General features: G+C 47.6%; 1 protein-coding gene across 20 annotated transcripts in view; it reads right to left on the reverse strand.

Moving 5' to 3' along the window:
- Nucleotides 1-802: 802 nt before the first annotated feature.
- ATXN7L1 (ataxin 7 like 1) overlaps nucleotides 803-19,650 on the reverse strand; it is a 271,983-nt gene continuing 253,135 nt past the window's right edge. For 6 of the 20 annotated variants that reach the window (XM_054237387.2, XM_054237386.2, XM_054237388.2 and 3 more), the window contains 3 exons: nucleotides 16,405-16,526; nucleotides 13,601-13,906; nucleotides 9,662-10,988 (listed from right to left, as the gene is read on the reverse strand). In XM_054237387.2, the coding sequence (XP_054093362.1) occupies nucleotides 9,896-10,988; nucleotides 13,601-13,906; nucleotides 16,405-16,526 (1,521 nt within the window). In that variant the 3' untranslated portion in view covers nucleotides 9,662-9,895. Of the gene's footprint in view, nucleotides 4,368-6,386; nucleotides 6,462-8,889; nucleotides 9,528-9,661; nucleotides 10,989-13,600; nucleotides 13,907-16,404; nucleotides 16,527-19,650 lie in introns of those variants that run through there. The other 14 variants (XM_078343118.1, XM_009002627.4, XM_078343119.1 and 11 more) reach the window with 9 other exon arrangements.

Below are 19,650 nucleotides of genomic sequence, written 5' to 3' on the forward strand. Positions count from 1 at the left end.
TGAGCCCCCAAATAGCTGGCATCACAGGTACACACCACCATGCTTGGCTTTTTTTTTAAGAGACAGGGCCTCTCATTATTGCCTAGGCCGGCACACACTTCTCTTTATAACCACTGTCAACATCCTTCGATCACACTGATGCTTTCCTCACCTTGTCTTTTGTAATCGCTTCCCACTAATTCACCACAGTGGCCAGAGGGTTCTTTTAACAGATCACAGTACCATGGCCCTCCTTAAAGCCCTTCCAAGGATTCCCACTGAATCTATCACAAAACTCAAACTCCCTAAAGGCCTTTCGTGGCCTTGTCTCTGCCCTCTGTCCATCTCTCTGGCCCTGCTCTGTCCACAATGGATGCTCTTTAGGCTCCAAGAAGTGATCTCTGCCTTCAGGTCACTTCTTCCAAGATAACTTCTGACAGCTGCCCCTCCATGTTAAATGTCTCCTGTTACTTTCTCTCTCGCAGGATTCAGTTCTTTCCACCAGAGCGTTCGCCACAATCTGTAATGACACTTCTGATCATGTGTGGATTTATTTGCTTTCCCCCTCATTGGTTGCTTCCAGAAAGCAGCTGGGATCCTGTTTCTCATTCCTGAGCACAGAGTGCCTGGCTTGGGGGTCAGTACAGAGAGGGTTCTCCCTAAATACGGACTGAATGAGCCCAGCGTCTTCTCTTCTCATTCGTCCCCTGACTCACATGTAATTCTAGCAGGAAGGCACTTCTGGTGAGAATAACTTGACCCCCCGAAAAAAAATAAACCGAAATGCCAAAAATTTAAATTTTATGAACACCCAAAGACATTGTTTTACAAACATATAAATTATTTTATTTACAAAGCCATGTTACAAAAAAAAAAAAAAAAGCAAAACAACAACAAAAAAATACAATCGCTCACTGGAGAATATTTCCAGGCCTGGTGAGGAACCATGGCAGTATCAATAGATACATGTTTGTTCTTTCCTTTTAAAACTGTAAGCCATAGAATTTACTATTTACACCTACCTTAGACATTTATTCTGCTTACAATATCACAGGCATGGAATGAACTCTATCTGATAGTGCTAATACATAAAGGTGCGGGACGAAGAAGGAAAATACTTAGTGTTACAAAATATGGATTGTAGAAAAGAAACCCACTCCACAAGTGTGGCGTTTGTTTAGAATGATTGGACATGCTTTCTTCAAAATTCTTCTGGAAAAGGTTCTAAAATCGGTAGTAGGAAAGGACAAATGAGCAGGTGCAAATTCTTGTCTGTGCAACAACAGTTATTTAATATACCCCATGACTGACCAGCTACGTAAAACCCACAGAGTTTTGTTAAAGTGCCATGGGCTGACAGCATAGCAAAATAGAAGGTGTAAATAGAAAATTTCTTTTTTCTTTTTAAAACAAGAGTTCACTGAGAATCAGCAATAATAGAATATGCTGTATAAACTATTCTCTACAAAGGTTGATCAGTATTATTTACAATTGGTACATTGATACAAAAGAAGGCATACAAGTTATCCATGTCGTTTTTTTTCTTTTTTCTTTTCTTTCTTTTTTTTTTTTTATGGCTGACAGGTCTATGCATTGCGTTTATGCTTAACAACCAGAGCTTTCGAGCCTGTATGGCTGGCGACAAGTCAGGAGATCTTCAGGCAAAGAGGGGTGTGTGCAGTCAAGGGGCTGGGAGAGAAGACTGAGTGGGTGTGCAGAACAGAAGGACCCAGAGGACATCACCCTAAAAAATGCTTTATAGGCTGCTCCAGTTTAACTCCATTAAGACAAACCCAAAGAGAACCTTTTATTTGCATTCCATTTTTCCAGCGGCAAGTTTTTAATACATCATTAGAAAGTAAACCTGTGGCTGATTGCAAAGGAAGAAATACTGTGGGCTTTCCCTTTTTGCCCAGTTTTCCAGAAATGTCCTCGTCTTGGTCACAGCCAGTCTTTTGACAAAGTAAGCAGCATTCGATGAAGGTGGGGGTGGGGCTCTTTATTCCAGCTTCCAATTCAAGGTGTAGAGAGCTACAACGTCTAAACCTATTGAATTGCTCCATTAGTCTTTGAGACATTATTTCTCAGAAGCAGCCACTTAATCTCTCAACCTTTGTTTTCCCTCTTTGACTATAAGAGTTTATAAATCAGAGGGTTGTTTTGTTGCGGAGATTTTGTTTTGTTTTGTTTTGACTCCTGCAAGTTTTACAACTCAAAATAAATTACAAAAAACAACAGACTTCTGAAACCGAACAAGACAAAATTGTGCAAAAATAACAAAGATATGTACATACTTTTTAGTCTGAAGAAATGTACAATAAAAACATAATTCAAAGAACGTTTTAAAAATATAAACATTGCTTAAACTTTCCTAAGTTTCATATTGTTTCTGAAACTATTCTGGTCAGTTAGCTCTGTAATATAGTAAAACATAAATTATTACAAAATTAACACTATAAAAATTTACTGTAAGAATATCTTCTCAACTTTTTTTCAAAGGGTCTAACCTTGTTTATAATTTCTTAAACATTTATAAGTCTTAAAATCTGCCTTAACCTTTTTTTTAAAAAAGAAAAAGTAACAATCGTCCCTTCAATTTGCAGTCTCTTTTCCCAAGATTATGTAAATAAACCAGCATATAAGTGCACTTTTAACACTGTAGAAACAAAAATGAAATCATCTGAACTTAATATCCTAGTACTTAATATCAACTCCTGATTTTTTAAAAAAAATCATGTTACATTAAAAAATTTAGTAATCCTGTAAGAAACACTGTCAGTGCAATTCCACTGATGCAAATCACTCCTTTTACCTCCCGTCTTTGCAATTCCAATTGTGTGGTGAAGCTTAACAGTAGTCTGATCTTTGGGTTGGGGGAAAGGGAAAGAAAAGGAAAACTTCCAGGTGGGGATGAGGGTTCTGCCCAGCTGTGAAATTAGCATTCATTGCTGATTTAAGTATAAAGCAAAACCTCCCAGTATGTCTGCCATATATTGTATGCAAAGTTACACGATTAATAGCACAGAACACCTATTTTATGTTGTGAATTCCTTTCCTGATTATGATTCCCTACTAGAGCTTATGGTATTGCTGTTTCTTTCAAAATTCCAGTGTGAATATTTTAGCTGCTGGGCGCCAGCATGGCTCTTCCAAATGGCTTTCTTCACAGAGCAGTGGCTGTCCTTACCATCCCTTCTTGGGGATAGCTGTCTCTAAAACAGCACAAGCTGACTCAAGGGTGTCTCGTCAGGTCCCTGTGGCCCAGGGCATGGGGATGGGTAATGATCTTATTTATTCTCATGAAAGGTTTGACAGACGCCCTAGGGCAGAAGCTCCCCCTGGAGGGCTCTCCCTAGCCTGGGAAGGCAGCCTGGGAACCGTTAGCTGCTGTGGTCACTGCGCCTCCTCATGGAGTGGCTTTCTGGGTTCTCTCGACCTTTTTCCGGGGATTTCTCCCTCCTGGCTCACCTTGCTTTGGGCACTGGCACACTGCTCCCTGGAAGGGATTCTACAGATTCCTGACCGGCTCAGACCACCACAGTCCCCAGAATTTTTTTTTTAGGGATCATTCCCTACCCCCCATGCTCTGCTTGCTGCCACCTTTTCAGACCTGTTCTGGCCCCTGTCCCTGACTGGTTAATCCTTTCTGAGCTGCACAGCTGGACAGTGGTATTAGGTAAACCACATCATTAAATGGCCACTGTTCTCAATCTTGCCGGTAGCATTTGGCTCCAGCCATGGTGAGCTATGGAAACCGGATGAGGGAACCCCACGCATCCTCCAGCTCTGCACTCTCAGCTCCTCCCCAGCAAAGCCCCCTCTCCCTGTATGCAGTCCTGAGGAGATCTTGTGAGACCCAAAGGCCAGTAAGGACCCACAGAGTGGCAGATGTGGGGATGGAAGGGATCGGGAGGAGAGGACGGGAAGAAAAAGGGCTCTGCCTGTGCTAAAGGTCAAGAGCTTCAGAGCATGCCAACCTGGAACCAACCTTCGTCATGTCTGCTCTTATGGCTGGAGCTAAAGGATGGTACAGTAGCAGCATCAGGAGCTAGGGGAGTGACCCCAAATTTGGAAGAATGTAAAAACATGGCGAATGAAAGGAAAGACGACAGAAACAAAACACTGAAACTGTTTTCTGTAAATCTCAAATTCACGTTCTTTTGCCTTTTTCTTTTTCTTCAAAACTAAAAATTGGTCAGTTAAAAAAGAAGAAGAAAGGCCAGAGGCACCGGGAGTGCACAGAAAACAGACTCTCCCCCCAGCCCACTCCCTCCCTCCTCATAGCCTCCTGCGGTGGGATTAGGTGGCCTGGAATTGGTGTGGAAGTAAGTGGCTTCATAGTCTTTTTACGGAAGAGTCCTTATCCTGCCCGTTCTGTTTGTGTTCTTCTAGGAAAGAAAAGAAACATTGTTTCAAAACCATACAGTTAAGATTACCCATGAGAACTCAAGGACGGAGCCTGTTTTTTCATCTATAATAGAGAGGATCATATCCCACCTCCTGTATCCAGCAAAGGGCAGCTGAAATAGCAAATGAGGTGATGGATCTGAAGGATCCAAGAGCAAATGAGGTGACGGATCCCTGCATGTAAGGCAGTCACAGAGGTCCTCACTGTGGAGGAAAACACAAGGACAGCTGCTGCGGACATTCATGGGAGTCCTCCTTAGGAGAGTGGACAGAATAACTGATGCCTTTTTGTTCTCCATTAGTTCACCTCTTCCTACATAACCTACAGATGACACAGTGAATTATCTAAGGAGTCTAGTGTTGGGTTAAACATAGAGGCTTTGGAGAGACAGATTTTGTGTTCAAGTTACTTAGCTTCTCAGCGTAGCCACCTGCATCTGTAATCATCCTGTCCTCACAGGGTTGTGAATAGGTGTAAATGTGTGTAGTGTGTGAAGGACATACCACATAGCCCTCTCTCTGCAGGCTATGTGCTACACTGAACAAGTGGTGGCCATTATGATATTTGTCAGGGCTGACTGCCAGCATGTTGGGTTCCCAGCAGGTGTACCCGGACCTACGGGCACATGCAGGCCGTGTTTGGTGAGGGTGAACTGCAGTCTGTATGTACACACCGCAACCTCTACAAGACGCCCCATCAACAGAGGCTGATGGCTGAGCGGAAATGTGCCTTCCCACCCCAGCATGCATGATGGGCTGCAGGTGTTCTGGCACAGAAAGGGCTCAAAATGGTGAGGAGATACAAAACTATATACTGGCCCCAGGATACAAAAACTATTTCCTCATCATCTTCACCCAAACTCTACCCAGGATTTGTGGAAAAATCCCAAAGGGCGAAACCCAGACAAACACATTGCTAATTTGCTATTTGGTGTCTACAAACACGCGGCACATCTAAGGCAACATAACGACACAGTTAAACACACACGCACACGCACACGTACAACATTTGCCAGTCATGTATAAGAGGCAAAACCCCACTTCCCAATCCTTCTTGGTCCTCCCCAGGACACATATACACACACTCCACTGAGAACAGCGTTTGTCTCAGGTGTACACATCCACTACCGTCATACCTCGTTTATAAAAACTACTAAGCCTACCCTGAGTACTGCTGCCGTGAAACCGCTTCTGGAATGGTGGCTGCAGCTTGCCAGAGGCTTTTGAGAGATGCTGATGGACAGACACCAGGGGCAAGGCCCACCTCCTCTTTTTTTTTTTTTTGGTTGGAGGTAGGATCTGGCTTCGTTGCCTGGGCTGGAGGGCAGGGTGTGATCACAACTCACTGCAGCCTCAGCCTCCCAGACCTAGGCGATTCTCCTGCCTCAGCCTCCTGAATAGCTGGGACTACAGGCACGTGCCACTACACTTGGCTATTTAAAATTTTTGTAGAGACAGGGTCTTGCCATGTTGCTTAGACTAGCCTCAAATCACTGGGCTCAAACCATCCTCCCACCTTGGCCTCCCAAAGTGCTGTAATTATAGGTATGGGGCACCATGCATGGCTGGTAAGTCCCTTTAATTTTCTAATAGACTTAGGAGGTAGGCATCAATTTTGCCTTTTAATGAATGAAAAAACTGAGACTCAGAGAAGTAATGTGCCTAAGCTCATACAGCTGATAATAATAATAGCTAACACTTGTGGGTTTACTGTGTGCCAGGCATTTTCTAGAGGCTTTACATGAATAGGCTGATCCTCACAAAAGCCATAGAAGGTAGGGGCCAGTATGATTCCCACTTTATAGATGGCGGAAACGGAAGCACAGAGAAGTTAAGTAAATTGCCCAAGGGCACAGCTAATAACTAGAAGGCCTAGGTTTGGAAGCAAGGTAGCCATGCTCTTAACTGGAGATGAGGTTTGAATCAGGGTCTGACCCCAATGCCCAAACTCTCTCCGCTCTACTGATGACCACATGGATTTCTGCACCCCAGTAACTTACCTGTCGGCTGTGTCCTGGGCTGGATATACTTGAAGGACTGGATTGTGACAAAGCTAGGCTGCTGTTTTTCCCAACCTGAAAGACATCAGTGAAGCCCCCACTCAGACAGGTGAGCCAGCCTGGGGAGGGCCCGCCGATGCCACATGTTGCCAGGGGAAAGAAGGGCTGCACAATGTGTGCTTCATTCCCTCACACTGGCTTGGAACAGGTGTTTCCATCGTAAGAGGCAGAGAAAACGAAAATGTTGCAGAGGGTGCCTCGAGATGCCCTCTCCTTCCCAGAGGAAAAGTGGAACGGTGGGGAACTCTTCATACTGCTCCCTCGCTGGCCAGACCTCAAGGGGGAGGGATGAGGACGAAGGCATCTGGGGAGAAGCCTGGCCCCTCCTGGGAGCACTTCACTCGGCAGAGGCTGGGCTTTTCTACCTGTGGCTAAAGGGTCACACAACTCATCCACCTCTGACCCTCAGTCCCAAACCTGTCTTGTTTCCAGCCCAGATTCCCTCAGCCAGACTGCAGATAAAACACCTGGATCTTTTGCTGGGTAGGTTTTTCTGGATAGGAAATGGAACGCACACTCCACTGTTCTTTAGAAAAATAGCACGATGGCGCTGGGCTTCTCCTTCACGTGGAGGGGAGGGCAGGAACGCTGTGCCTGTGGGTGTGGCCACTGTGCTCTTCCCTTTCCTCTGACTGTCCTGCACATGGGGAGCCCCATCCTTGGGGAAGCTGATGCCAGGCACTAACCCGTTCTGCAAAGGCAGCTTGGACTTTCATCCTATAAACTGCTCCTCTTGTCTATTAACTTGCTTTTATGTAAAGACGTTTGCCTTACATTACTATTATTTTTTTGAAACAGTCTCACTCTGTTGCTCAGGCTGGAGTGCAATGGCGTGATCTCGGCTCACTGCAACCTCTGCCTCTGGGGTTCAAGTGATGCTCATGCCTCAGCCTCCCGAGTAGCTGGGATTACAGGCATGCACCACCCCACATGGCTAATTTTTGTGTTTTTAGTAGAGATGAAGTTTCGCCATGTTGGCCGGGCTGCTCTCCAACTCCTGACCTCAGGTAATCCACCCACCTCGGCCTCCCAAAGTGCTGGGATTACGGGCATGAGCCACCGCACCTGGCCACATTCAGAGCCTTGATTTTTGTTTAGTTTAACAGCCCTGTGGTAACTTCTGGCCTTATACCAACCAGATGCAATTAAATGGATCCTCAACTTGTTCCCAAAGCATGGGTTTACTTTGGATTTCTCAATCTCATGAGTTACCCACCCCTGACCCCTGATCTCCTAGCAGAATTAACACAGATTCTAACGGCCTTTGACTTTCCCTAACACTTGGAAGTCACTGGCGATAAAGCCTTTTCTTTTTTTTTTTGAGACGGAGTCTTGCTCTGTCACCCAGGCTGGAGTGCAGTACTTGGGAGTGCAATCTTGGGTCACTGCAACCTCTGCCTCCTGGGTTCAAGCAATTCTCCTACCTCAGCCTCCCAAGTAGCTGGGACTGCAGGTGTGCATCACCACGCCCAGCTAATTTTTGTAATTTTAGTACAGATGGGGTTTCACCATATTGGCCAGGCTGGTCTTGAACTCCTAATCTTGTGATTTGCCCACTTCAGCCTCCCAAAGTGCTGGGATTATAGGCGTGAGCCACAATGTCTGGCTGATAAAGCCTTTTCTTAATGCCCTGGTGACAAGCACGGAGGTTTCACCTGCATTAGAGAACCAATGCTGACCAGACCCAAGGCAGCTGTTAAATGCATCCGTTTTTTTTTTTTTAATTCCCTCCTGCTGAGCATCTGGCAGCTCCTTTCACCACTGCTTCTGGCTGCCTCAGCGTTTACTAAGCATTTCCTATAGTCCTTCAGACCAAAGAATCACCAGAGCCACATCTACTCAACACAGAGCACTCTGTGAATGGCATGGAGCCCAAGAGCCTGGACTCCAGAGCCAAAATGCCTGGGTTTCAATCCCAGCCCTGCTATTGCCTTGCTGTGTGGCTTGGGTGCCTTGCTTAACCTTCCTGTTCCTCGGCTTGGTTCACTCATCTGTAAAAGAGGAGTAACAGCAAGTAATCATTATACACCTGAGGTGCTTGGAACAGAGCCCATCACCTTCCTGCTAGCTGCTAGGACTATATCTAAAATGAGTGAGATACCATGGCCTTGCTGTTCAAGCTGTGGCCTGGGAGGCTGCTAGAAATGCAGACTCCTAGGCCCCTGCCCGGGCCTGCTGACTGAGAATATGCACGTTCACAAGCCCCACTGGGGGAGTCGTGTACATGTTTAAGCTTGAGACGTACCTGGCTCTGCCCTCCATCCTGGGCCCTGGCGGTGGCTTAGCCTCCAGGGTGAGGAGCAGCAAGTTAGCCTCCAGGGAGTTTAGCTTCCAGGAAGAGCCCTGTGGGCGCCAGGCCCCCTCCCCCACACCCCTGGCCATGGGGAGTCAGAACAGTGCCCTCTGCTCCAGCGAGGGGACCTGTGTCTCCCCCTCCTCTCACCTTGGCCTTGGTTTGCAGCTTGTCTGGCCCTTGGGTTCCAAACTTGCTGTTTCTCATGTGTTTGTGATTTGTGAATCCCCCTCAGGCTGTGCTCTTCATGAGGTTATAACAAGTCTCATAAGCGGTGACATAAAACATTAAAACATCTTTTAACAACTGCCTCCCATTGCTCCAAAGTCCTCAACCCTAGATGGGGCTGGGCTTGGGGTCTGGTTCCCTTGATTCTGTATAATGGTCTCTGGACACACTGCCCTGATGGGTCTAGGCTCCCGGGCAGGTTGGCTGGTCCTCTCACCAGACCTGGCTCTGCAGAGAATCCCAGGCCGGGCCCCTCCCGATGTCCGCTCCCTCATCTCTGCCCAACCGGCCCCAGAGGCTGGGCTGGGGTAGTGGTGGTGGTGGGCTTTCCTAAGTAGCCTCCCCAGCCGGAGCAGAAGGACTAGACTCAGGGATGAGAGCAAAGCTCAGGGGAAAGAAACATGGGTTCTTCTCAGACCACGCCACACTCTCAGCCTCCTCACCATACACACTCCTATTTGTACCGTGGCACTGAACGCTTCTCTGCCAACGGGTGGGAGCTGCAGTTTTCCTTTAGGAAGGAATGAGTTCTATGAGGAAGACGTGGGGGTCGAGGCAGCCTAGAAAAGTGGGAAGGACAGTCACCTGGGAGCTGGGCACAGGCGCTTCCACTCCCAGGTGGGACCCTGGGTCATCTAATTTATCTGGGCCTCAAGCTCTTCCTAATGGGTTCCAACAGATCAGATCAAGCTTCTTAGCAACAGAACTCTTTAATGACAACGTCCTCAGAACCTCAAAACATAAAACTAATGTGGAGCAGGGAACTCAGAGTCTGTCTATGCCCCGGTTTCCTCATCTGTACAGTGCTAACTGCACCCACTGCACTGGGGTGTCATGAGGACTCAGTGAGGTACTATCTGTAAAGTGCTGAGAACAGTGCCTAGCACATAGTGAGCGTGGTATCAAGTACTTGTTCAATAAACTGCTCTCAAAGCAGAGGGTGACAACTGCCCTCGGGGAGAACGAGGAAAGGGGTCAAGCTTGTGTTACCTGTCAGAGCCACCCGGCTAGGCAGGGGCGCTGCCCAGTTCCCCCTGCCCCCCAGAGCCGGTGAAGGTGGTGCCAGGAGGTCCCTTACCTGCCGAGAGGTGCTGTTAACGGGATCGGGCACCGGTGCGAGAAGGCTGGGCGGGTTCTTTTTGTGAACGCTATTCATACCAGGCATTTTAGTGATTTTACAGGCTTTGCTACTAGAACTTGAGTTCTTACGCTTTTTTCCTTCTGATTTGTCAAAAGAGAGGGGCAGAGAAGACACAGCATTGTGTGAGGCCAGAGAGAGGTCCCCCGCGTGGAGCGCAAGGGAGGGCACAGAGAGGGGACAGGAGTCACTGCTGCCTCCCACCGCGCCCACCTGTCTCACTATGTCCGCGGGGCCGCCGGGCAGCGAGGTCCGTCCTGAGGGCTCCAGTTTGGCACTGAGTGGGCTCACCCCATTGTTTGAGTTGTGCACAGACAGACTGTTATAGGGAGAGGCCGCCTGATAGGAGTTCAAAGCAGAACTGGCATTCAAAACACAGTTCTTTTTGTGAGGCCCTGACAGTGGAGACGAGAGGGATGTCTGCAAGGAGGAGGAGGAGGAGGAGGAAGGCGAAGACTGCGGCTTCCTCTTTTTGTTACTTGGAGACTCGTCGCTACGGGAGGACAGGTCTTTGACTTTTGAGGATTTGCTGGTTTTGGTTTTGGATGGCTTGTGGGATGGGGAAGGGATGACAGCTGGTATCGGGGACACGGCGGATGGGGCCTTGAAGGTTGAGTCCATGATGCTGAGGGTTGCGGCCACATGAGGGAAAGCTGTGGTGTGGGACATGAGGGCGCTTGGGTCCGGCGATGTCACGAAAGCTGCATTTGAGAGCATGGCTGATGTCATTATGTAAGAAGAGGTGAGCCTTGAGCTGATGGGAGCTGAAGGAAGATACACAGCACTGGGGTTGCTGAAAGGCTGCAAAACGGATGCTGGAACAGGGGTGGTGATGTGGGCTGCCGGCGAGGGCAGGGGGCTATCTGCCGCAGGAGGGATCTTCCTAAACACGAGAGAAGAGTGAAAGACAGTCAGTGAGACATGGGGTCGGCATTGCTCGGGAGGCTCGATGACGCTTGAGCATCAGGGCTACAGAGGACACCCAGGCAGAACCAGACTATGGTGAATGAAGCCTTGAAAGATGGGAGACTCTGAAGCATGGCCCCTCCTTATGGCACCCCCCGTTGCAACATCCAGCAACCTCATTTGCATCACGCTCAGCCTTTCAGATCCTTTTCCCCAGGCTTGGCTAGTGGAGAAGGCCTGATTTTGGTTCATGAATAAAAGGTCAGTGTTATTTAGAATAGAAATTTCCCCAGTATTCTCCTCTCTCAACCCACCCCCCTCTTTTTTTTTTTTTTGGCAGCGATGAAGGTGGTTTTTAATGAGAAGTGATCATCTTACATGTAGGTCCTGGTGGCAGGTAAGAAATGTGAGGATAGGGCTTTGCTACCTGGACATAGGGGCCGGAGCTTCCCTGCTCCACCCAATCCAGCTTCTGCCCAGCGACTCTCAGGGCTTCCCACCCTGCTCTGGGCTGGAGGCAGTTGGAGAACGGTCCTCTCCAGGGCTAGCATCCTCCTGCCTTTGCTGTCTGCAGCCTCTGGTTCCCTCAGCAGAGAGCCATTTCCATATTGACTTGTGGCTGCCGGCTCCTGGTGGCTGGGCGTGAAGGGTTAGGGGTTTGGGAATGGTGAGATGACAAGTTGCCCATTCCCAAACTAGCTTTGTTTTTTCCTATACAGACCACCCTACCTTAGCTCTTGCTCACAGGAGCTGTCAGGGATACGGCTGCTGACCTTTAGCAGGTCTTCCTGTCCTGTGTTAGGAAAAGGCGAGTGTGGGACCCTCATGTGTCCAGAGAAGGGGATCAGGGATTTCTAGTTTGTTCCGAAGATAAATGTAGCATGTTAATAGGAGGAGAAAGACAGGAAGGGAGGGGAAACCCAGTTTCATTCTCTGATCTTCTTGGAGCTTGGGGGGTGCCTCAGAGCAAACTCCTAGGAGCCAAGGCCAGCATTAGGCTGTGGCTTACTCTTGGGGCCTCCCTGCTAACTCCTTTGCTCTGGGAGTGACTCCTCCTTCCATTCTACAGCCTGGGGTGCTGATGCTGCTGCTATTCTGGAGACCGGGAGGAGGTACGGTGGCCACAGGGAAAGCACAAGGTCCTTGGGAGCCAGGTAAATGTGCTCAAGCTGGTCCTTTCCTGTTTCTCACTTTGCTCCTTCTCCCGGTCTCCCTGGGAAATCATTTTCACCATAGCTGGGGCTCGCTAGCAATTAGGAACCAGCTTTCCTTCTTTGAAAGCAGCACATGAGGTGAGCAGGCCTAGAGCCTGTGACCCAGTGGGTTAGAACACATGCCAGACAGGGTCTCACACCACCCTTTCTCTTCTTTGGAGGCCACTCTCCCAGCTGTAGCATCAGGAACAGGTGCCAGGGAACTCTGGAAAGAGGAACTGCTGAGAGATAAACGTTTCTCCTAGCATTCCTCTCTCTGAAGATTCTGCTCTTGGTCTGCACTTTGTTGGAGCCTGTAGCATCTATCTTTAGGGTGGAATCCAGAGGAATCCTTGTCCTTGAAAATGTCAGACCAAAGGGATCAAATATAAGAGAAAAATGTTGCCAAACTCACAGTGGCCATGATGGTGTTGGGAATTTATTTTCTCTCAAGCCTAAAGAAGGTAAGAGATCTGTCAGCACTCAGCAAGGTGCCCCACAAATACTTGTTGCAATGAATGAGTGAATGAATGGATGGATGAATGGGCAGGTGGATGGGTGAGCAGGTGGATTCTTGGCGGCACCATACCCGATTGTTAGGGACTCTGCATGCTGGGCAAGGACTCCCACATGATCAGACTGGAAATGTCTACACATGTCCTTAGAACTGCATGGCACCGTACAACCCCTTCCTAACAGGGGCGGGGAACATTTCTTAGAAGGGGAGGCGCCTCCCAACTTTCCTGCTGCTTTTGTTGCCTTCTGTGGTACTATAAGCAACCCACTCCATCTTTCCTTGACTTCAAGTTTGCTTACCCACTAAAGTATAGATAGAAATACATGTGGGCAGAGGTTTGGCAGTTGCTTGTAATAAAAAGTTATTTACAAATACCAGATGGCTCATTTAGAGAGGATCCCAATCAATGATTCTGAATGGGAGCCATTTTTAATCTCTCAATTTATAATTTTCCAATTAAATAGTATAAATTTACGCTTCAACTCATGCTGACTAGCAGAGCTGAGTCCTAAATCTCATCTGACTGGCACTCAGGACTGGGATGGGAGCTCTTTTGGGGCACATTTTCTATCCCTTTCTTGCCTTACTAATCATACATGTGGATAGCAGTGGTGGGAGGGGAGACAGGGTGGGGGAAACAGGGCGAGGGGCATGTGGCAGCTCCCTGTCCCCAGGAGTCCCTCCCCCTCCAAGGCTAAACAGTTTATGTATTTTTCTAGGTGCCAAATGGCAGGGGATTTCAGCTTTGCTGGGCTGTGCTCTGGTTTAAGCTTTGCACACTGGCCCAGGGAAGTCCCATACTAAAGCCCACAGATGCGAATAAATCACTGACAGTGCCCATCCTCCCCTGCCAGGTGGCGTGGAGGTCCAGATGCTGACCTGGCTGAAAGAGAATACTGTGTTGGCGGCTCCTGATGCAGAGTTAAATGCTTGTTAAAGAAAAAAGAGTCTTGGCCGTTCCTTTTCTTCCTAATGTCTTCCACGCCCCCATCGGCTGCCATCCCTCCAGGTTCGGGCCCGCCTGGGCCTGGGGTTTGGGCAGCGAGGTTGAGAGGGTAGCGGGGTGCTACACTCTCCAGAGTTGACACCCAGGCAGCCCCAATGTTGCTCAGTGACAGCAGATTGGTTAGGCAAGTCCTGAACAGGGGGGAGGGACCTGATGCCCTGTGGCTCGGGCTTCTGTGCCTGAGGAGGAAAGGAATATGGAGCTTGAGCTGACAGGACAGCAGGGAGTGAAATACAGATCAACACATTCCTTCCACGTATCCGGGATTGATACTTCCATAACACAGGCAGCAAGGAGCTTCGAGGATCACCAGGGCTGGCTGCCATCTTGGGAAACAAGCGCAGAGCCTCAATCACCAAGTAACTGAGAGCATGGTCACCTCACATGCAGCACCAATTTGTTGTTGTTTGGAATGGACACATGTAAATATCAAGGGTGCTATTTATTTATTTATTTATTTATTTTGAGACGAAGTTTCTCTCTTGTTACCCAGACTGGAGTGCAATGGCACGATCTCGGCTCACTGCAACCTCCGCCTCCCGGGCTCAGGCAATTCTCCTGCCTCAGCCTCCTGAGTAGCTGGGATTACAGGCACGCGCCACCATGCCCAGCCAATTTTTTATATTTTTTTAGTAGAGACGGGGTTTCACCATGTTGACCAGGATGGTCTCAATCTAATGACCTCGTGATCCCAAAACTTGCCTCGGCCTCCCAAAGTGCTGGGATTACAGGCTTGAGCCACCGCGCCCGGCCTAAGGGTGCCCTTTAGACACACTGGGAAGTCACTTAAATGGGAAGAAATGATAAGCTTCTCTTGTGGCCCTTACCTACCTTATAGTAAATCTTAATATTTAGTCCTAAGTCTGGCATGAGAGCTCAATGCAGATACAAATGGGGCTCTCTTCTCCTATAAGTTCAGGTCTGGAAGCTCTTTAGGCTTCCAGAAAGGGGCCTGAGGTATCATAGCTGCCTGGGGGGAGAGGAGGAAACCTGGGAGAGGGGTAAATTTTGACTTCTGTTCCCTCCCATTTCTTATGAATGCCCTCCTTGTTTCTAATGGGCCTTAGTGGGCAGGTTGGGGGGGGCCTCAGCTGTTGTCCTTCCTGGACTATCTAGGCCCAGATTTACATGATCCATGACTCCAGTGGACAATGATATATTGAGAGCTCATCATTGTAGGAGTGGGGGATGGGGATACCCAGTGGGCTGCCCTTACATTATCAAGTGGCCAAAATGGTACGCACTTACGTACTGTGGTTTGAGAGGGTCTAGGCCTATTATTTCTTCCCAATAGCATTCTTTCTTCTCTGTTTATGAATCCCTTTAAGATGTAAGTACACTGGGAAGTGGATAATAAGGGAACTTAAGAGAAAGGGAACATAATAGAGTTCAGGGTAGAGAATTACAAGTGAGGTGGGGGGGTCCTAGGGAGACAGGAAGGGCCAAAGACAAACTTAACCAACTTCACAGCATTGCTCAGGATCTGCCCTGTTGGTAGGTATACAGATGCTTTCACAGGACAGCAAACAATTAGAAATTGGTTCACACCATTATGAAATCTTTAGTTTCTTTTTTTTTTTTTAAATGGAGTCTTGCTCTGTCACCCAGGGTGGAGTGCTCAAACTCCTCCTCCTGGGTTCAAGAGATTCTCCTGCCTCAGTCTCCTGAGTAGCTGGGATTCCAGGTGTGCACCACCAGCTAATTTTTGTATTTTTAGTAGAGACGGTGTTTGACCACGTTGGCCAGGCTGGTCTTGAACTCCTGACCTCAGGTGATCTGCCTGCCTCAGTCTCCCAAAGTGCTGGGATTACAGGCGTGAGCCACTGAGCCTGGCTGAAATCTTTATTTTTGATATTGTGGCATTAACATTACAAATAGAAGCATGTTCTTTTTTTTTTAAATAAGAAAAAAATATATTTTTTTCTTTTAAATGGGGTTTCACCATGTTGGTCAGGCTGGTCTTGCACTCCCATCCTCAGGTGATCCACCCGTCTTGGCCTCCAAAGTGCTTGGATTACAGGTGTAAGCCACCACGCCCGGACTTTTTTTCTTTTTTTAAGAGAGCGGGTCTTGCTCTGTTGCCCAGGCTGAGTGCAGTGGTACAAGCATAGCTGTGACCTTGAACTCTTGGGCTGAAGCAGTCCTCCCACCCCAGGCCTTCCAAGTAGCTAGGATCATAACTGTTTGTCACCACACCCAGCTAATTTTTAAAAATTATTTTTTGTAGAGATGAAGTCTTGCAATGTTGCCAAGCCTGGTCTTGAACTCCTGGCCTCAAGTGATCCTCTTGCCTCGGACTCCCAAAGTGCTGGGATTATAGGCATGAACCACTGCATTCAGCCAGAAGCATGTTGTTAATATCCTTAGATTCTCTAGGAGCAATGAAAAGGCCCTTAAACACAGGTAAACAAACGATATCTAATATCCTTCCCATTTAGATTACCAACACAAAAATAGTCTCCAAAAAAGACAAAGCATGTAACACATCATTCGTGTTTCTCAAAACCTTCAGGCAAACCATTAAGAAGAGCTGGCATTTAAGAATTAATCAAGCATCCTGATTTCAGAATGATTTTGTTGTATGAAAAGTTAACCACTGACATTTATATAGAAAGTTAGGTTTCAGGTAACTGTGGGGCAGCTCAGATCTTATATTGCACAAAAGCTGCTCACTTACTTCCACATCTGTGAATTCAGGTGTTTTTCTACCATGGAGTTTAGTGCGAATCGAAAACGATCCCATCTTCTATCAAACACATAGTACCCTCGTCCCATGAGGCGACTCCCAAATGAGCAAAACTGTGAGAAAAAAAATTTTTAATTTTGATTACAGGTTAATAAACTAATATAAACTACACAGAGAAAAATAACATTTGCATAAAAGCACACAGGGGCACAATTTTACTCAAAATGAAGCAACAAATCGTACTGAAGCCAAAAATATTTCTGCAGTGCTGTAGTTCGAGCTCTGAATTTTCTGCAGAACCTCACATTACAACTCAACAATAGGTACATTTGATTTTGAGCGGGCTACGTTCTCCACGCCTGTTATCCCAGCATTTTGGGAGGCTGAGATGGGAGGATCACTTGAGGTCAGGAGTCCCAGACTAGCCTGGCCAACATGGTGAAACCCCATTTCTACTAGAAATACAAAAATTAGCCAGGTGGGATGGTTCGTGCCTGGGATCCCAGCTCCTAGGGAGGCTGAAGAAGAAGAATCGCTTGAACTTAGGAGGTGGAGGCTGTAGTGAGCTGAGATTGTGCCACTGCACTCCAGCCTGGGTGACAGACTGAGACTGTGTCTCAGAATAAATAAATAAATAAGTAAAATAGAGAAGCAATAATCAGCACCCAGGGTGAATTTTCAGAACCATCCATTTGTCCTATTACCAGCCACATTTTCTCAAGGAACTTGGTGGTTCCTGCTTCTCATCACGGTAATGAAAATTGCTTGTGCTGGTGTCGCAGGTCCCACCTTTCCTATCTGATGTCAACAGAGCCACTTTGCTTCCAGCCAGGCTGAATGGCTTCCTTTGCTAGTCCCAATCCCATTTCTGCCTCCAATCAGTCTTTGCAGGCTGTACTGGGACACAACACCACCTTGAAGCTTTTGCTCCTGCTGTTCCTTCTCCCTGCTATCTCCTTTCCTCTTGTTCTTTTTTAAAAAAATTATTTATTTATTTATTTATTTATTTATTATTTTTATTTTTTGAGATGAAGTTTCACTCTTGTTGCCCAGGTTGGGGCGCAATGGTACAATCTCGGCTCACCACAACCTCCACCTCCCAGGTTCAAGAGATTCTCCCGCCTCAGTATCCCAGTAGCTGAGATTACAGGCAGGCACCACCATGCCCAGCTAATTAATTTTCTTTGTATTTTCAGTAGAGACGGAGTTTCTCCATGTTGGTCAGGCTGATCTTGAACTCCCGCCTCGGTCTCCCAAAGTGCTGGGATTATAGGCGTGAACCACCGCACACAGTCCTTCCCTCTTCTTTTTGTCAATCCCAATTCACCCCTCTCTCTTCTGGTTCCCTTATCGACATTCTCATTTCCAGGGGCTCTCATCTGAGTGATCCTCCCACTGTGAATTCCCATGGCACACCCATTGCCTACTTCATTACACTTAGCCTCGGACTCACGACATGGCTGTTTTATGTTATATACAGGATGCCTACATACCTGACTCGACTATCAGTTTATAGACAGTAGAGCTCATTCTTTTCCATCTCCTCAGTATGAGGACTGTAGGCATTTGGGCAACAAATGGATTGGGGAGACAGGAATCCAGAAAATATTTAAAGCACACTATCCCTCTTAAAATATGTGGATGAAATATTGGCATTCGGATGTTTAATAAACATTTGATCATAATATTAGGACAACCGGAAGGCTAGCAGACAGAAATGCAAGACGCAGCCTCTGAGAAGGTGGCATTTGGCTGGTTTAGGGCTCAGGCGAGTTTGCAAATGACTCTATAACTCAAAAGCAGCTCTCCCCGTTCCTCCAGGCCTCCCAGCAGCTCCCTGGCCTTTATCCCAGACACAGGGCTGGATTGGCACTCATTCCACAAACCCATCCTGGAACCAGCCTTTGGAACCGTTCTCAGGAGGAAAGGCAAGACCTTCCCTTTGTTCTGTTTCCATTGGCATTTTGGGGGGTTTTGCATTAAAATCTTGTCACCCATCTAGTACTGTTGATGAAAAACGCTTCTCTGCACTTTCATGTTAAGTGCTTACTGACCAGCAAGAAAACATACAAAGAGAATTTTCCGACACAGAAACTGGTCCCCGGCAGCACATGGGAGCTGTTCCAGGTCTAGACATAATTTCTTCCCTCATCCCAATTGCTAAAGATGCACCGAGCAAGCATCCATTACAAACAATGATTTAATGTATCAACTGGCCACAAGAGAAAGGACAAAGCAAAGACACACATCCATGGCTTTTCCATTTAAATCAGCAAAACATTCAGGGCACACAGCTGCGCCACATCCCGAGTTTAGCAAATCCACTGTAGCTTGGCAGCTTGTCATTTGGACAAATGTCTTGATGTGCTCCAGAGTCTGGCCTTCTGGAGAGCCTCATATCTCTTTCAGACTCAGGAGCTGGAGGCACCGTTTTGTCTTTGCTACCTGTGCATCTGATTCCGTACGGATGTGAGGCTTGGCCCTGAGAGGCTCCAGTTCCCAGCTGGCATGTTACGCCTCCAGCAGAGCTGTAGATCCTCACTGCGTGGGCCACCGTGGCAGACCCTACTGGTTGCCAACCTCACCAACTGCCACCCACTCCCACCTCTCTCTGTCTTTTCCTTGCTAACAGAATCGTACTTTTGTTCTTATATCTGACACAGCAGTACTCAAGTGGGTCTCCTCCCAGAACCTTGGAATGAATCATGGCTGGTTCCTCCTGCGTCTCTGTAACCCCTTCCTTCTCTGCTGCCAACTGATCTAGGGGTGGGCATGTGATCCATTTCTGTTAGATATAGGGGGAAGTCTGCTGGGGGTTTCATAGGAAGATTTTCTCTCCTAACATAAGGCAGCATCTTGGAAGAAGTCCCCTTTTCTGTTTGTCCCTTTCCAACCTGAGAGGCACACCACTGGGTGAGGATGTAATATCGGAGCTGCAGCTGACATACTGGGACCATGTGTGAAAGGTAGAGGGAGTTGCAGAGATTGTCCCTCAGCCACATGACATTGTGGAGAAGCTGAACCAAGCTTGGGAGCACCTGCCTCCAGACTCCCTGCTATGTGAGATAATTAAATGACCTCAGCGCTTGTGCCAGATGAGCTGAGTTTTCTACTTCTGGCAGTCAAAGGCTGAATCGTCCCTGACTATTTTCTGTACTAACCAAGAGGCAAAGTCTCAGGCTGATGGTGAGCCGCAGGTAAGCATTATCCTCAGGAAAGGGAAGTGAACTTGGCCTT

Source organism: Callithrix jacchus, chromosome 11 (assembly GCF_049354715.1).
Source record: "Callithrix jacchus isolate 240 chromosome 11, calJac240_pri, whole genome shotgun sequence".
NCBI classification, from domain to species: Eukaryota; Metazoa; Chordata; class Mammalia; order Primates; family Cebidae; genus Callithrix; species Callithrix jacchus.